The following is an 18,474-nucleotide window of genomic DNA, read 5'->3' as shown; positions in this document are numbered from 1 at the left end:
CTTAAATGTTGTGCTGATGGCCTTTTATCGATGAGGTCCTGGGTTAAAATGTTTGTTGTGAACTGCACCCCGCTGGAAAATGTGGCGTTCCAGTTAGGGGTTCCATTGTGGCTGGAATAGGAAGCACAAAATGTGAAATGTTTAATTAATAGCAGTATGGACTACCCTGTCCAGACATTCAGTTCTGAAACCTTCTTTTCACCGAGCGCAGTCTCCTGGCAGTGGTCCCTTCGACCACAGAAAGCTTCACACTTCATATATTTACATAAAATTAATTCATTTTATTATGCAAGCTGTCATCTTTATACACACCCTGTGTTTGCATTTTGGAAACTGGTTTCTGCTGGTTTCAAAAACTCCAATGACTCTTCAAATTCATTCAGGAGTGAACCTGGATGCCCTGCAGTGTCGTCTACCTTTTGCCGTTTGGTGTTATTTGAGCATGCTCAGTGCGTTCTGGGCTGCGGTTAACCTCTTCACTAGTTCACGTAAACTCGCTCAGTCCATGACAGCAGGTACCGTTAGCAAGCTAGCTAGCGTAAACCCGCTCAGTCCGTGACAGCAGGTACCGTTAGCAAGCTAGCTAGCGTAAACTCGCTCAGTCCGTGACAGCAGGTACCGTTAGCAAGCTAGCTAGCGTAAACCCGCTCAGTCCGTGACGGCAGGTACCGTTAGCAAGCTAGCTAGCGTAAACTCGCTCAGTCCGTAACAGCAGGTACCGTTAGCAAGCTAGCTAGCGTAAACCCGCTCAGTCCGTGACGGCAGGTACCGTTAGCAAGCTAGCTTGAACCACCAACCTTCCTGGTCACAGTCATGTACCTCAGCCACTTGGCGACAGGCTGTTTGAGCATGCTCAGTGTGGTCTGGCCCGTAGCTTTAAAGGGGCCTGTTGCTCTCTCTCTCTCTCTCTCAGGACACGGTGTCTGTGCACAGGCCTGGCTTCTACGCAGAGCGGTTCCAGAAGTTCATGTGCAACACGGCCTTCAAAAAGATCCCACGTGAGTCCGTTTTTACGTCACGTATACAAACTCTCCTATACATGCGGAGAAAATTGGCACATATACATGCACAACTCTGCCTTTCCTAGAAACCGAATGAGTGTCATAAACCTGTCAGCCTATTTCTGTTGCATCCATATACACACTCCTGCACGAGCACACACACACACACACAAATATAATACTCCCCCTTGCCCATCAGTTTACCTGGGCAGAACAGACCTGTCAGATACGTAATTCTTTTGGATTCAAATACTTTTCTCTGCTGGATTGATCTTGCCTGGTCCAGCCAACCAAGAGTTTTCTCTGAACACTTCATAGGCTCAAATGTCCCAGACGAGCTCTGTAAAGCCTTGGAAAGTATTTGAATCCAGAACGATTACGAATTTGACCCAGATCTGAGAGGCAAGCATAAAAATAAAAAAAGAGATTCCACTGACACCATAGAAACCACGATGCGCTGTGGCAGTCCGAAATGTTCGCGTGTGACTGACGGAACGCGAGTACATCCTGTCTGACCTGCCGTTTCGCCCGAAATAAATGTGTTTATTTCGAACAGACCGTGTGCGCAACGGTCAACATATCAGCGATTGCATCTGTGCGTGTAGGGCCCTATTTCAGTCCTAATGTGGCAGATAATCCACATCCTTGTGAACAAGCAACGTGTAAAACGAAGCGGAAACGTGTGAGTGAACTTTGACCTCTGCCAACCCACCCCCCACCCCCCCTGCAGTGAAGCCGTCGCCGTCGAAGAAGAGCCGGTCCGGGGGCCAGGGCGGGCTGCGGAGGGCCAATACCGCCACGGGGTCCACCGTCCCCCCGTCCCACGCGGCCGGCGGCTCCGCCCTGGAGGCGCGGATCGCCTACCAGTCCCAGCTCAGCCAATCGGAGGCGGACGCCGACAGCGGTGAGCTGGGGGGGTGTGGGGTGGGGGGGGCTGGGGTCGGATGGTGACAGGGTGGAGGTTTATTGCAAGATAACGTTAACTTGAATGTTTTTACTGAATTATCACTTTGCACTTTCCTAAGAGATTCACATCAGTCAGATTATTAAAACCCCCTACTCAATTCTCGACTTCCTCAACCACAGCCAAAGAAGGAGATGAGGCTGGTTGAGCGTTTCTCATGTTATATCATTGGGGAATGATCAGGCCATAGATTGACTGATTAACTGCTTTCAACTGGTTCATTTGTTTATTTCGTTACAGGCATGCAGTCAGGACGCCCTGACCTTCTCCCGAGGACCCCTCCCATGGACGAGGCCGTCTGCGACTCCATTGACACCACCCTCTCCAACTGCTCCCTGGGAAGCATGGGGCTTGGCTCCACCTCCCTGCTCGTCAGGTTGGTTTCTCCCGCTGTCCTTCACTTCCTCTTCATCACCTCCCATCGCTCCATCCACCCGTGTCACTTCCTGTTTGCTGACAGGCACTTGTTATTTTTTTACTTTCATACAAAGTGACTTACAGTTTGATTGGACTAAGCAGGGGCCAGTCCCCCCTGGAGCAGTGTGGTGGTTAAGGGCCTTGCTCAAGGGCCCAACAGCTGATCTTATTACGGAAACACCGGGGCTTGAACCACCACACCGCTTAAGGGCTCAAATTGAATTATTTCATTGCAAAGTTGGCTCTCCCCACCTGGTTTCTAGCGTCCAAATTTGTTGCTGAGTTTAAGGCAGGGGCTGAGGGGTGTAGTTTCAGTCAGGGCGTGGTGAGGGGTTTGCAACCCTCTTCATTTCCTCTGTGAATTTGTTCCTCTCCGTCTGTAGGTCTGTTGGAGTGGAGGTGCACAAGTCGGAGAGCCAAGACCACAGCGCCCCCTACAGGTGGAAGAGACAAACTCGTACCAGCGCTCTCACTAACACACACACACACATTTTCAGTAATTCTCCTCTCTCCCCCCCATATCTCCTCTCTCTCTCAATCTCTCGCTCACGCACCTGTTCAGTTGTGTGTCACATTTGTACCGTATAAATTGTAATTAAAAAAATATTTAATTTATATAATTAGCGTTTTTAGCGTAATTCATTTCTGCTGTGGATAGTGGTTCGGGAACGCCTGGTGTATCCTACCGTACCATAGATTCACGTGTCAGTCAGACAGAAGTATTGACCTTTGACCCCTGCCTTTCCTCCCAGCTCTGACGGGGCGGCCGCGGACGATCAGGACAGCAGAGACGACGTCATTTCACTCCAGGACATCGAGACCAACCTCTGATCTGTAAGTGCAGCTCTCTGTGCCTGTGGTTAGGCCACGCAGGTGCTATTGCCGTCCTGTTTATCTCAGACGCTCGTCAGACGCTCTCAGCCTGGGTTACTCTGTAATACCGAGTTACTCTGTAGTACTCAATGCCATGTTCCACACTTAACCTTATGTCAGTGTTGTGGAAATGGAAAACTGGAATACAAGGATGACATGATACTTGAGGTTTTTAATCATGTTAATCATGTGTGCTTGCAGGGTTTTTTTTTTTGTACGTCTAGGGATTTTGTGTGTGTGTGTGTGTGTGTGTGTGTGTGTGTGTGTGTGTGTGTGCGTGTGCGTGTGTGTGCGTGTGAGGTATATCTGTAGTGGGCTGGGGATGTTGGCTTTGTTGATTTGCGTTGTGCAAAACTGTTTCTCACTCACCAACTTGCCCCTTTTCTCCTGCAGTGTTAGAAGAGAAGGAAAGCGATCCTGTGAAAAGTGCAAGTCTGAGAGAGCGAGAGAACGAGAGAGAGAAAGGACCGGAACGTGTGGAGAGAGACTCTGAACAGGAAAGGAAAAAAAAAAAAAGAAAAAAAGAACAATCCCTAATTTTTCAGTGGGGGACTTTGCCAAAGTGTGCGTCGGGAGGTCAAAGGAAGAATAAGCGAGAGAGGGGGAAAGCGAGGGATGAAGGGAGAGCACGAGAGACGGAGAAGACACCCGAGCTTGCTGGTTGTGGCATGGACTGTAACTGCATGACGAGTGCAGTGTTGCACCAGCACCTCTCCGCCGGCCTCGCCCCCGCCCGGAGGCCTGGGCCCAGCGCTGGGCGGGCCGGTGCAGGGGCCCGTCTCCGGGGTGTCTGGGCCGGAGGGCGACGGCCGGCTGGAGGTGCACCCGACGGGCACACGGGTCACAGGGCCCCCGGTGGCTCCCGGGTCGAACCCCGAGCCGAACGCTCCGCCGATTGCCTCCTGCCTGTGCGCAAGGAGAGCCACATTTCTACCGAAGGAAAGTCAGAGCGACGATTGTAATTTCTCAAGAAAAGTTGCCTTACGCGAGAACTCAAAGAAAAGTAGCCTTCCCTTACTGTAGTCCGACTCGACACCAGTTTGACGGTTACTCCCCTTGAAGTGATTTCATATTCGGTTTCGTTTGGGCTTCATTGCATTTCATATTGCTGCACGTTTTGCTGTCCCTGGAGGTTTGTTATGTCACAGTAATTCTGTGTTCGTCTCTTTCTGCAGTACCTGTCGAGTGCTAGGTCAGTTTCGCGCTGCAGTATTTTACACTCCTACTGCTGAGCTGTGGTGAGCTAAGAGGGGTCTGTAATTCTGTGCCATAACAAGAGGCGGTGCAGGGGTGATCCAGGATTGGGACTACAATTCCCACGAGCCCCCTTTGTTCTCTCATCCACAGAGATGGGGCAGTGCCTGGGCTCAGTTGAACATGGTCTCTGTAGTTTTTTTTTTTTTTTTTTTTTTTTTTTTTTTTTCTCCCCCCCTCCCCTTTCTCCTTTTCCCTTAGTCTTTTTGGACTTGTGATTATATTGACGATTGTTACAATTGCAACTTTTTAAATGTTTCATTTTAAAGAAACCTGAATGATGGGTTGCTGAAAAATTGTACTCTCCACTTTGGAACTTTTTACCCCCCCCTCCTTCCCTTCTATTTTGATGATATAAAAAAAAAAAACATTTTTAGGATATTGAGAATACTGACTCACGTGGGAAACGGTCTCGTTTCCACGGTTACACTAACGTCAGGCGATATGGTGCCGTGTACGAGTCCTCCGGGGCTCGGGTTTCAGAGGCGAACTTGCTCAATCCCTTCGGCTGGGACGGGCTGGCCTCGCCGTAGAAAGGTCGACTGCCCTCCCCGCAGCCCGCGGTTCCGAGCGGGGCGCGTCCGACCGCGGCGTCCTGCCCCTGGCGCAGATGATGACGGCGCTTCTCGAAATAACCACCGCAGGCGAAAGCGCAAGAAGGTTCACATCCTGGAAATGAACTAGCGTGCGTTTTGGTTTCGGCTCGAGGTGCCGAAAGGGCCGTCGGCTTTGTGGGGCTTTGTGGACTTCCTGCTCTTCTCCCCCCCCCCACCAAATATAGCTGTGAAAGGTCGTTGGCAAGGTACAGGGGGGGGAGGAAGTACCCAGGGTGCAGTTTGGGGGGAGTACTGTGTGTGGTGACTGGTCCCCCCCATCAGCTCTAGCTCAGTTACACTTCACTGAGCACTGAGTCTTGTGTATTAGGACCTATGAAATGCAAAAAGTGCCAGCCCTTCTGGTCCCCGTGGTTGGCTCAGCTGCACCAGGCAAGATCAACCGAGCACAGAAGTATTTGAGTCCCAAAACAATTACGTAACTGAACCTGGTGTGCCCTCGAGCGGACTGCTCCAGACTTATGTCGGCGCACAGTCATTTTTAATGTTCTCCTACCTAGTGCGCCCAGCGGTGCAGTGCAGCTGCTTTCTCACAATCGTTTTTCTCTGGCCTTGTCTTGGACATAGGAGTTAGTGCTCTGTAACGTGTGTGTGTGTGTGTGTGTGTGTGTGTGTGTGTGTGTGTGTGTGTGTGTGTGTGTGTGTGTGTGTGTGTGTGTGTGTGTGTGTGTGTGTGTGTGTGTGTGTGTGTGTGTGTGTGTCTGGCCTTGTGGTTGTTCTGCATGACTTTCAGCCTGTATTGCGCTAATCTCTGTTGGGCTGTTCATCGTACTAGTTATACACGCACTGCCAGCCGAAGTCATCGGTGCGCCAGCCATCCGGTGGACCAATCAGAACGGACGACCAATGAATCCCATCTGCCACGAGGGCAGAGAGAAACTTTTCACTGCACAATGGACACCTTTGCACGCTCGCACACACACACACACACACACACACACACACATAGCCATTCATGTGCCTTCAACATGCTGCCTAAGACTGTCTCGATGAAACTGCCCGATGCCAGCGAACGAGCGCTTTTCTCCGGGTAATGGAGATGTCTGCCGATCTCGCAAAGGACCAACGTTCACACACACACACACACCTTCCGCAAACCAACGGCTCATTTCCATTTCTTTTGTGTGGTGGAGTTTAGAGTCGATGGCTGCGGCCTGTTGTTTTTGGCTGTTTTACCCCCCATCTCTCCCTCCTCCACCATCACTGCGCTTGCTCCGCTTTCTGTTGCTTCTCTCGCTGATTTCTCACTGACAAATTTAGAATTTTTCTTTTACGCAATTCGGGTAGTAATCTTATCCGTAATCAGTATCCCTCCGGGACCGACTGTCAGGACCGTGCCCAAACGGGCCAGGGGGGGGAATTGCGTTCACCACACGCTGTTCTGCTCTGATCAGACTGGTGTGGCTTGGGGGGGAATTGCCACTGGTGGACCTTTGACTTGATTTGGGGATGACTTGCTGAATTAAAATGGTTGATCCCCCCCCCCCCCCCCCCCCTCAGTGTCCTCTATATTCACATGGATTGTACATTTCGGTCCGTTGGCTGCTGTTCCACGCCAAATAGTTATTGCATGAGCCGCGGTCGTGCCGTAGCGCTCAGTTGCGCACGTAGTCGCAGCCCGATGCCCGTTAGCTTGGCTATGGAGGCGCCTGGTTCCTGCGCTGTGGCCGCATTGATTGGTGTGAACCTTCACTATGTGAACGATTTCTCTGCAGTCAAACCAAATTCCCACAAACCCCATTCCCACAGCCCGCATCACAGTGCTCACGTTTTGTCCCCTCCCTGGTTGTCGACTGGAAGTTGACTGGAATGTTATTTTTATCCTGTTTTTAAGTTTTGGAAGGTTTCTGTATAAAACGGGCGGACTTGTATTCCGTGGAATGGAAGACGTAAACAGGGTTTAACTGGAACACACACTCCTCCAAAATGGTTCCGTGGCCTGTGCCGTTTAGAAATGGTATAAGTAATATGTGCGTATCTATGCGTGTGTATGCATGTGAGAGAAGGCATAGTCTACTTCATGATTTACATGTTGCATGTATTTCTAATTGGGCCTTGGATTTAATTCCTTGAAATGAAAACCATTCTTGTTTTCTGGAAGGAGTTTAGCTATTAAAAGAAAAAGAAAAAAAGAAATCCCAGTGCAAGTGTTCAGTTGGACAAGCACACAGCTCCTTGCTCCAATACAAGGCATATTCGCAAATGTGCAGTATGTCCAGCCAAGCACTTTTCCTGGGTTATATTTTGTTGTACAAACTGCGTTTTGTGCCTTTTCAAGATGGTTGTCAGGATCATTTCTTGCCAGAGGGTAGCCGAATGGTAAAAAATAGAAAGTGCATCTGAAAATTGGGGATTGGATTGGATTTTCCTCTGTCCTTTCACAGTGCTTTAAATGTTTTTCTTTTGCATTCCATTTCAAATTGTCCATTGACCTCCATCACACATTTCACATCCATCAAACAATTTTGGGCATCTTTTCTTTTTTTTTTTGCCCAAATAAACCCCCCCCCCCCTCCCAAAGTCCCTAAATCCCAAGACCCACTTCAGCATATTCTCAAAAGAACCAGGAATGCCTTAACTCAACTCCAGGGTTTTAGACTGAACCTTTCAACTGAAGGGTTGAAGACACCGTTGGTTTACACACAGTATTAACAGGGTAGGGCCTACGGAAGCCTTTAGTTCATGGCGTTAGTTGGAACTGAAAATACTCCTTGTGGCACCTCAGAGTGTGAAGTCTCTGGATAGTCGCACAAAAATACCCTACGTGTAAAATGATTTCAATGGCACAGAACACTAAAAATGTGTATTCTACATTATGGCTAGTACAAAAGTTATAATGAACGGCCATCTTGTGAGATTAAGTCATATTTATTATCTTTTTTTTTTTTTTTTTGCTTTGTTCAGAAATGCCGTTTTCTGAAACGTTTATGATTGTATGCAATATTAGGTATTCCAGCAGGGTCGTTGTTTGAAGAACTTCGCCGAGTGCACACGGTCAGGGAGTTTGGTGACGACTTTTCTTTCTTTTGTATTGATTTCTGTGGTGGATTATAGTTTAAGATGATTATACAGTATTGTAATATCTATAAAGAATATTCTTGCCTGCTTTTCTGTGTGATTTGTATTAGTCTTGTCTGCGCTTTTCTGTTCGTGCAGTTTAAAGATTGCTGTCCAGTACAATATCATTCTTTTTACTCTTGCCTGTATAAAATGTGTATATGTATATATATATAGGAGTCAAGGCACAATGCCTTTTCTTGCGGTGTTTATTGCCCATCTTTCCCCCCCCCCCCACCATGATTTCATTGATCTGGTGATTTTATTTTATTTTTTTCATACTGTATTTCTGAATCAAGTTCATTAAAAAAATGAAGGAAAAAAGGGTTTGTTATTCGCATTGTTTGTAATTTGCCTCAATCTGTTTTTGCTGGATGAAACTATGATTAAATCTGTGCATAGATTGTAAATATATTGAACCGCTTAGTCTGTGAGAACTGTGAGAAGACGATGAATGGGCAATTGTCTAAGATAATTCCCAGATGTCCACGATTTTTATTTGTTTGTTTGTTTGTTTTCCAAGGCGGTCTTGTGTCCCTGGAAGAACTGAGAATGGTATTCCTCTTCTGGAGTCACAACAGGAAACAAACAACAAATTTACTGCCTTCAATCCAATTTGCTGATTAAATTACCCTTTTTTAAAAAAATTTTTTTTTAATTAAAACCAAAACATGTGCTCAACTGACTAAATCTATTCAGTTGTATTTTTGGTACCAAGAGGGCAAACCTCTACTTTTGGAACAGTCCCATTTTACTTGTGTGTGTGTGTGTGTTTGTGTATACACGTTATAGCTTGTTTGGGTTATTTTACATAGAATGTCTACTGCATTGCAACTTGTGTAAGAACATATATTCGTATATGCAAACACATCTAATCCATGATCACATAGACCATGATTTGTCTTAAATCCTGGGTTTCCAAGTTCAATGAACACAGTAAATTACAACTAAAAACCGTCGGCATTACTTGATGCCTTCCGTTTGCAGCCAGTCTTGGCCTGAAAATTAGTTTTGCAGAGCCTGTTGGACTGAAATTTTGAGTTCTGCTTAGAAAAACGCGAGCGCTATGCAATTGCATTCAGCGATGCCGGTTGGTACTTAATTCCGCCATTATTGATTCCATTTGAAACACTAAAGAATAAAACATTTAGCATTCAATGGGAGGTGTAAATACAGCCATACTCTTTAAAGCATTCATTCCTCTATTTTCCTGCTGGCAGTGAGCATCTGCAGCTCAGAAAGAAATTGGTCCCTGGAGAGTTCAATTCAATATGAGGACATTTTAGAAATTGAAAGTACTGTCCAATTAGTATAATTTTGCTCGGATACAATTCCTTTTGTTTAATGGACTTCAATGCTACGAATGGCTTAATAAACGGCAATACCTACGGCAACCACTGGAGTTGGGGAGCTTCTGGGAGAATGTTAATTCCTGGTCGCTTGGAAGCTTACTACAAAGGAAATACAAATAAATACACCTCCCATAATTCCTATACTTCGCGTTTTCCGTTATTCATATCCGGGTCATTGATTGGCTTAGGTTAGTTGACCAATGAGAAGCTGCGTTTTAAGACCCGTCAGTGAGCGACGGTAAACTTTCCAAAATGGTGCTCGAGAGTACTATGGTCTGGTAAGATATGCACAAATATGTTTTAATCAGTACTTGCTTGCTAATTACGCGGGATCAGTTAACTGTCTTAGTTAAGAGTGAACTGTTACGCTGTCGGCTTTCATCTGTGGTGAAAAGCAGGTCCTTTTTGTGGGAAAAAATGTGTGAGAGTTTGCTGAAGCGCCTAGTGGAATGGGGGTGCCTTATTTTCCTGAGTCATTACAGATAGGCAGTCCGTGACAACCTGATATCAGTGTTTGAACGAGTCTAAACCCGTCCAAAAATATTGGTAAGATGATACATACACCTTTGTATAAGCGCCTGAGTGTTTTCAGATTGTTCGGTTTACTTCGGTGACCGCCTAGTCCTCTAGCTAATATTAGCTGGATGGCTAGCTAACGTTAGCTAGCTATCTTTGGATAAATAATCAACATTCATGCCTTTGCCACGCTAGCCACCTTAGTATCGCTTTAGCGTTGTTATGTCCGTTTCATTTTGAATAGCAAGGTAGTCAACATAGATACTTGGTAATAGTCGCAGTTCGTCGAACGTTACTGACAGATCCACTCAGGTCCGTGATACTGATAGATCCACTCACGTCCGTGCTATAGCATAAGTTAATATTGCTGGCAATAAATTAACATGAACACGGGCAATGTACGTGGTGTCATTTTGTACTCATGTTTGCCTCCTGAGCCGGGAGTTAACGTTAGCACCGATGGCTTAACATTACCGTTGAAATAAATATAGAGTACGCAGCTGTGCCGTTGCCAACTGAGAGCAAGTGTTTAATCGGGAAACGGTTGCTAGCATCTTGTTTACAGCAGCAGCACTCCGTCCAACATCAGCCCCCGAACAGCGCACGCCAGAAACGCTCTCTGAGCTGGCCTCAATTGTGCTATGAGTCAGTGATCCGTGAAGTCGTGTAATTGTAGGTGGACTCCTTTGGACACTGACGGTCTCAGGATGCTTCGGGTTTATCTATTGTGTCCCGGTATATTACACTCTCTCCGTTTCTCTCTGGCTGGATTTTCCCTCTGTGCAGTGTCTTTATCTGATTGTGTGCCGGGACGATTTTCTTTATCTTTATACGATTTCATGTATGGTCCCTCTTGAGAGTCTACAGGTCTGAATGGTATATTCAACTCTGATTTCAGTCTAGATAACACAGATTGAATTCCAGGGATTTTTTGGTTTGTTTGTTCTCACTTTTTATTGTCACAACATTCTACTTCATGGAGTACCACTTTTATCCTAGCGGCGTTCGTTTTGTTAGTGCTCCAGGATTTTGTACAGTTATGTTTGTAGTGGAATGGATTGTGGTGTCTGGCATTCATAGATATAAAAATAAATAAATAAGTAAACGTTATTTAAATGCATGTTTTGTATCTGGCGTCAGTGTGGACAACAGTGAATATATGCGGAATGGGGACTTCCTGCCTACAAGACTACAGGCCCAGCAGGATGCCGTCAACATCGTATGTCACTCCAAGACTCGAAGCAACCCCGAGAACAACGTGGGCCTCATCACAATGGCAAAGTGAGTTCATGTGTGGCCTCACTAAAGTTCCTGTCCATTAGGGCCCTCCCATATGCCTCTGGAACAGCTTCCACTGGCTGTGTTAAACATTCCAAGGATATCTGGGGGTGGAAACATTCCATGGGATAAGTTTCCGGGCGTTTAGGAACATTCTGGGAAATTCTGGAAAGTTTTGGGAACAATGTTAATGTCGTTGATGGAGAGTTGATTCTGAGTGAGTACGTGGGGGGGGGTGGGGGAGGTTTTGACATCCCAGTGGAATGGAGCTTAATTTGGTTTAAGATCTCGAGTGTCAATTTACGAAGCTGCACTTTGAGAGCTCAAGAGAGCTGATGGACTGAATGCACCAGCGTGCAGATTTCTTCCGCGCCCCGGTTAGCGTAATTAAATGATAGTCAGGATGCATTTCAGTCAGACTGCTGTGCCTCACAGGTGGGTCGGTGTCTGCTTGAGTCCAATCTGTGGTGCCTCCTGGCTCCTGTTTCTGTCAGCTCCTTTTATGAGTGAGAGCCTGTGGATGGATAAAAGGGTTATGGTATTAATGGGCTTGCTTCTGTGTGTGTGTGTGTGTGTGTGTGTGTGTGTGTGTGTGTGTGTGTGTGTGTGTTGTGTGAGAAGTAACTGTGAGGTGCTAACCACCCTCACCCCGGACACGGGTCGGATCCTCTCCAAGCTGCATGCGGTTCAGCCCCGGGGCAAGATCTGCTTCTGCACCGGCATCAGAGTGGCACATGTGAGTAACATACATACATATACACACACGCACACACTGCATTAACAACGCCCTGCAGACACACACACTGCATTAACAACACCCTGCAGACACACACACACACACACACACACACTGCATTAACAACACCCTGCAGACACACACACACACACACACACACTGCTTTATACCACATTAGCAACTGTTCCTGTGTGCTACTGTGTGTTTAAACCCCTCTGACCCTGTACCTGTGTATGACTGTGTTTATACCCTCTGTACCTGTGTATGACTGTGTTTATACCCTCTGTGCCTGTACCTGTGTATGACTGTGTTTATACCCTCTGTACCTGTGTATGACTGTGTTTATACCCTCTGTGCCTGTACCTGTGTATGACTGTTTATACCCTCTGTGCCTGTACCTGTGTATGACTGTGTTTATACCCTCTACCTGTGTATGACTGTGTTTATACCCCCTGTGCCTGTACCTGTGTATGACTGTGTTTATACCCTCTGTACCTGTGTATGACTGTGTTTATACCCCCTGTGCCTGTACCTGTGTATGACTGTGTTTATACCCTCTGTGCCTGTACCTGTGTATGACTGTGTTTATACCCTCTGTGCCTGTAACTGTGTATGACTGTGTTTATACCCTCTGTGCCTGTAACTGTGTATGACTGTGTTTATACCCTCTGTGCCTGTAACCGTGTATGACTGTGTTTATAGCCTCTGTACCTGTGCCTGTGTATGACTGTGTTTATACCCTCTGTACCTGTGTATGCCTGTGTGTTTTAAACCCCTCTATCTCTGTACCTGTGTGTTTAAACCCCTCTGTCTCTGTACCTGTGTGTTTAAACCCCTCTCTGCTTCTGTACCTGTGCGTTTAAACCTCTCTCTCTCTGTCTCTGTGCCTGTGTGTTTAAACCCCTCTCTGTCTCTCTCTGCACAGCTGGCCCTGAAGCACAGACAGGGTAAAAATCACAAGATGCGCATCATCGCCTTCGTGGGTAGTCCTGTCGAGGACAACGAGAAGGACGTGAGTGACTTTCTCTTCTGTCTGTGTCTGTCGAGACGCACAGCCGCAAACTGAATGCATACTCCATACTTTTATTTACTGTGCTCTCTCTCTTTCTCTTTTTCATCTTCCTCTAAAGCTGGTCAAAATGGCGAAACGGTTGAAGAAAGAGAAGGTCAATGTGGATGTGATCAACTTTGGAGAGGAGGTGAGACAGCCTGGAGTTCTACGTTAGCAAACCCTAAACCCCAAAATTATCCCCCTGGTCTGAAGTTTTGTGGGAGTTTGACCAGAAATTGAAAGTTTAAGGGCATTACAGCTGCAGCAGCATGATCCACCAACCTTCCAGGACCCAGTCAAGCACCTTAGCAGCACCTTAGCAGCACCTTAGCAGCTAGGCTACAGGCTGCTATAGGTACAACTACTTAGTTCTACCTCCTGGCTGAAGAATTGCAAATCTAGATTAGATCAAAGTACTGAGAAGGACTTTCTGAACCTGGATTTTACACCTTTGAATGTATTTGACCAGACCAGGACTCTTGGGTTAATACTCGTTGAACAAGTGAATACGTGCCTTCTATGAATATGCCCTCTGCTTCCCTCTGCTTCCCCCCAGGAGGTGAACACAGAGAAGCTGACGGCCTTCATCAACACCCTGAACGGGAAGGAGGGCACAGGCTCCCACCTGGTGACCGTGCCCCCGGGCCCCAGCCTGGCCGACGCCCTGCTGTCCTCCCCCATCCTGGCCGGGGAGGGGGGCTCCATGCTGGGCCTGGGGGCCAGCGACTTCGAGTTCGGGGTGGACCCCAGCGCCGACCCGGAGCTTGCGCTGGTGAGACCTGGGGGCAGGGGGTGGGGGGCGGGGGCGGTGGGGTGGTTTTCGTGGCAGTGGGTCAAATCGAGGGTGGAGAACATCGCACTTGAACGAGGTGCTGAAAAAAGTAGTGTTAAGTTATGTTTGTCTCTAGATTAGGAGTGTGAATAATGTTGTGGGGGCCACAATAAGTATCCAGCAGTGTAAACATAACACAACACATAATGGTGATGGCAGGCTATTCAGCCCAGCAGTGCTCGCCGTTTCCGACCACTAAAGTGAACCTACTGCTTAATCTGCCTAAAAGCTAAACTGTATCCAGCCTGGTCTTGAAGACCCCCAGTGTTTCTGCCTCCACTACATATTCTGGCAAGCTATATACAGTGACCACTCTCTCAACCTGCCACCTAATCATCCCCTGATTTAATTGGCTAACGAAAAAAAGATCTCTCCCTCTCCACCTCAGCTGGTGTGTGGTGAGTGTTTTGGCGCAAAATGGCTGCCGTTGCATCACCCAAGTGGGTGCTGCACATTGGAGTTTCCCCCTCATCACTGTAAAGTGCTTTGAGTGTGATACAGTCTTGTTTCCATCTACCTGTGGGGGAAATTATTTGTTGTACGTCGCTCTGGATAAGAGCGTCTGCCAAATGCCAATAATGTAATGTAATGTAATGTAATGTAATGTAATGTAATGTAATGAAATGCCTGCTAATGTCCGTGCCGGGTGGATGACGTGTATGACTCCTCCTCGCCCAGGCGCTGCGCGTCTCCATGGAGGAGCAGAGGCAGCGGCAGGAGGAGGAGGCGCGCAGGGTGGCCGCTGCGTCCGCCGCGGAGGCCGGGATCCCCACCCCTACAGGAGACGGTGAGGGCGAGGGAGCACCGACACCACAGACGGACAGACGGACAGACGGACAGACGGACAGACGGACAGACGGACAGACGGACAGACGGACAGAGACAGACATTGTGAAAAGTGTACAGAATTGAGTGAAGGACGAAAGGGAGAGAGCAACCTGCCGATCTGTTTCAGGATTTTGTGAAACTTCTGCTCTTATTTATTTCCTTAGCTGAATCCTACTGCATCTTGGTCATTTGTATCGGTACCAGCTGCAGTCTCAGACTGCAGGTGCGTCCTAAAGGTTTTACTGATCCAGTACTGGAGTGAACCAGTGTAGTTTACAGAGTGGTCAGAAAACTAAAACTAAGGTTAACTGCTTTGAACAAAAACCAGCACGCACTAGACAGACAGACAGACGAAAGAAAAAAAAAAAGAAAGAAGGAAAGGGAAAGTGAGTGACAAATGGAAGCAAAACTCCCTCCACTCCACACCTCGTTCTCCTCTCTAGTTGCTTGTGAAAGGCACCCTGGGGAAATTAAACTAAAAATGAAGAGTCCAGACAGAGGTGTCAGGTCTCGGGCTTGTTTGTGGAGCGCTGGGCTCACCCCTCTCTCTGTGTGCATGCTGATGCCTCTCTACCCCCCCCCCCTCCCCCCCCCAGAGTCGGAGGACGCCCTGCTGAAGATGTCCGTGTCACAGCCGGAGACGGGCACCTCCGTGCTGCCTGACTTCAGCAGCATGACCGAGGACGAGCAGATCGCCTACGCCATGCAGATGTCCCTGCAGGGGGCCGGCGGAGGTACGCTAAACACGGCTACGCTAGCACCCTACCGTGCTGTTACGCCTGTTAGCATGACGCTAATATGCTACCGCGCTGTTATGCCTGTTAGCATGATGCTAATACCGTTCCACATGGTCACACCTGTTGGCACATCGTGCCATTGCAGGGTAGTTAATGGTTGGCATTTATATAGTGCCTTTATCCAAAGCGCTGTACAATTGATGCCTGTCATCCACCCATTCGTACACGGTGTAGCCGGTGTAGCCACAATAAGATCCGCACAGCCGTTGGGCCCTTGAGCAAGGCCCTTAACCCTGCATTGCTCCAGGGGAGGATTGTCTCCTGCTTAGTTTAATCAACTGTACGTCGCTCTGGATAAGAGCGTCTGCCAAATGCCAATAATGTAATGTAGTGTAATACACACACACACACACACACACACACACACACACACACACCGACGGCTATTGGCTGCCATGCAAGGCACCGACCAGCTCGTCAGGAGCATTTGGGGGTTAGGTGTCTTGCTCAGGGACACTTCGACACAGCCCGGGCGGGGGATCTAACCGGCAACCCTCCGACTGCCAGGCGACTGCTCTTACTGCCTGAGCCATGTTGCCCCTGCACAGTTACGTACTCATTCATTAGGTTAAAATTGCAGCAACATCAGTGACTGTCACGCATACAGAGTCAGAGTACTGCTCCTCGCATTCACCACCTACAGTACCACAGAAGAAGACCGACAAATCAGTCAGTGCTTCTCTTGCTTTCTCACACAGTTTCTCCTTCTCTCTCTTCCCTCCTCCCGATTCAGAGTTTGCCGAATCTATACCGATGGACACAGGAGCAGCCATGGACACTGCCGAGTCTGCCAAGGTAGGCCTCCTCTGTCTCCACACAGGGAGCCTGACCAGGGGGAGAAAATCTGCCAATGCCCCGTTTCAGACTGCTTGTGAACTCCCATGCAACTCCCTCTCCACTTTCAATTTTATTTTATTTGTATAAAAGAAATAACTTTTCACAGAAAACCGCATACCTGCCCTGAGCCCCCCAGACAGCGCCCCCTTTGACCCCCGTATCCTCCTCTCCCTCAGGAGGAAGACGACTACGACGTCATGCAGGACCCCGAGTTCCTGCAGAGCGTGCTGGAGAGCCTGCCGGGCGTGGACCCCAACAACGAGGCCATCCGCAACGCCATGGGCTCCCTGGCCTCCCAGACCGGCGCCAAGCCCCCCGAGGGGAAGAAGGACGAGGAGAAGAAGAAGTGAGCCCTCTGGAGGACCGAGAGAACGCCAGGCAGACCGCACCGAGGGATCTCAGAGACGGAACAGAAGGACGGACTGACGTAGACTAACTGCCATTTCACGTGCGACACAGAACGATGTGCATCGGAAAGACCTGACTCGTTTCTAGGTGGACTTAATCCTCGACTAATGACGGTCTTAGTTTGTTTTTTTTGGACGGTTGGACAAGCAATGTGGCACACAGACTTTCAGGAATCTACCGAGACAGTGATGAATACACGTGCGCACACACACACACGCACACACACACACACACACACACACACACACACACACACACACACACACACACACGACTTGACTGAGTGGTACACCTCTAACAGTATGTAGAAAGGTTCTGAAAGCTGTATACTAAATAGCTATCCTCTCTCCTCATCTTTGGCTTGGTTTTCTTTTTTGTATTGCGATTAAAAACAAGCGGGCAAAGGTCGGTATGCATGTCTTTTTCAATTCCCACCACCACGTCCCTGCTGTTTCTCAGCCTGTTGCTATTTTAAAGGCCTTTGTATAAAAAATAAATAAAAATAAAATAGAAGACTGTATTAAATGAAATATGTAACATTCACTGTGTGTCTGTGTTGTCTTTGAAAGAGCAGGATATCGCTGTGCAACTTTTAACACTTCAAGTCATAAGAGCACAAATATATAAAGGCCCACACGCACATTTTTGGTTTTTGTATTAAATTTTGACCCCCTTTCTCTCCTTGGTAAAGGATTCCCAATAGGATTCACTCCCAGCCGCCATAGCTCTTGCTTTGGGAAAGTAAACCGGCGTGTGCTCTCTTCCAGAGGACATGACGTCAGTAAGCTCATTTTAGCACACTGTTGTCCACAAGTCTGGCTCACACACGAGTGCAACCCAACAGGTGGACTGCGGGGGCCCGACCCACCAGCAGGGGTCCCTAGTGAGCGATCACTTTCTGCAATTCCAGCTGACTGAGACTCTCCCTTTCCCTGGGGAAGCTATTGCTGGCACGACCCCGCTAACACACTGCCTGCCATGTCGTGGCAATGTTATAACACTGACAAAACATTCACTGAACATTGTGAGAACTGGCATAAATGATCTGCTTGGTAAAGAGTCCTACAGATTTTGCAGGTTAATGGCAATATTTTTGTGCATTGCAGTGTACAGTGTCAGAATGTGTGGGTCAGTTGTGTGTGTGTGTGTGTGTGTGGGAGGGTTAACTAGTTTATGCTGGATTGGTTTAGCAAGGTGCTTTCACTGTTAAATGGCTAAAAGTGAAAATAAAATATGTGACTTTGACCAACACAGCCGTAACGCAACATAACCACGTCATTACGGAAGGAAATGTGGATTATAACAGTTTAAGGACAAGGCCGTCCTTTGCCGTTCACTCTGGGGCAGCTCGAAAAAAGACCACGGCCTGCTTTTTGAAAGTAAAGCTATCACTCTGGGTTATTGATGTGGCTGCTCATTGATGTGGCTGTATTTGCAATACAATGCCATTTACACAGTCATTGGTGCCAAACTAAATGGTAAAGATGTCTGAATCTTGCAAAGGTACCGTCAACTGTCATGGTCTAAAGTGCATATTTTGACTGTGCTCAAATTTCATGAATTGTATTTTTGATTTTGCACTTTTAGATTAAATATACCTAGACTACCTCCATGTGAAAACAAGAACGGTCATTTTTAGAATAGCGTTTGCATTTTCTT

At 47.7% G+C, this 18,474-nt stretch overlaps 2 protein-coding genes across 3 annotated transcripts in view; both read left to right on the top strand.

Moving 5' to 3' along the window:
- Positions 1-7,643, top strand: part of LOC133136837 (phosphatidylinositol 4-phosphate 5-kinase type-1 alpha-like) — a 20,457-nt gene extending 12,814 nt beyond the window's left edge. For both annotated transcript variants that reach the window (XM_061254622.1, XM_061254621.1), the window contains exons 11-16: positions 914-998; positions 1,732-1,905; positions 2,206-2,341; positions 2,766-2,822; positions 3,135-3,216; positions 3,649-7,643. In XM_061254622.1, coding sequence (XP_061110606.1) covers positions 914-998; positions 1,732-1,905; positions 2,206-2,341; positions 2,766-2,822; positions 3,135-3,213 — 531 coding nt within the window. In that variant the 3' untranslated portion in view covers positions 3,214-3,216; positions 3,649-7,643. The remainder of the gene's footprint in view (positions 1-913; positions 999-1,731; positions 1,906-2,205; positions 2,342-2,765; positions 2,823-3,134; positions 3,217-3,648) is intronic.
- A 2,026-nt stretch (positions 7,644-9,669) lies between these two features.
- Positions 9,670-17,358, top strand: psmd4a (proteasome 26S subunit ubiquitin receptor, non-ATPase 4a). Its single transcript, XM_061254548.1, has 10 exons — positions 9,670-9,810; positions 11,189-11,329; positions 11,948-12,062; positions 12,988-13,074; positions 13,193-13,261; positions 13,670-13,885; positions 14,624-14,732; positions 15,370-15,507; positions 16,304-16,365; positions 16,584-17,358. The coding sequence occupies exons 1-10, from the start codon at positions 9,785-9,787 to the stop codon at positions 16,755-16,757; spliced, it is 1,137 nt and encodes a 378-aa protein (XP_061110532.1). The 5' UTR covers positions 9,670-9,784; the 3' UTR covers positions 16,758-17,358.
- Positions 17,359-18,474: the final 1,116 nt, after the last annotated feature.

The sequence above is a fragment of the Conger conger genome, chromosome 9 (genome assembly GCF_963514075.1).
Source record: "Conger conger chromosome 9, fConCon1.1, whole genome shotgun sequence".
In the NCBI taxonomy this organism is placed as follows: Eukaryota; Metazoa; Chordata; class Actinopteri; order Anguilliformes; family Congridae; genus Conger; species Conger conger.
Note: the sequence above shows the minus strand (reverse complement) of the source record. Positions and strands in the feature narration are given on the sequence as shown.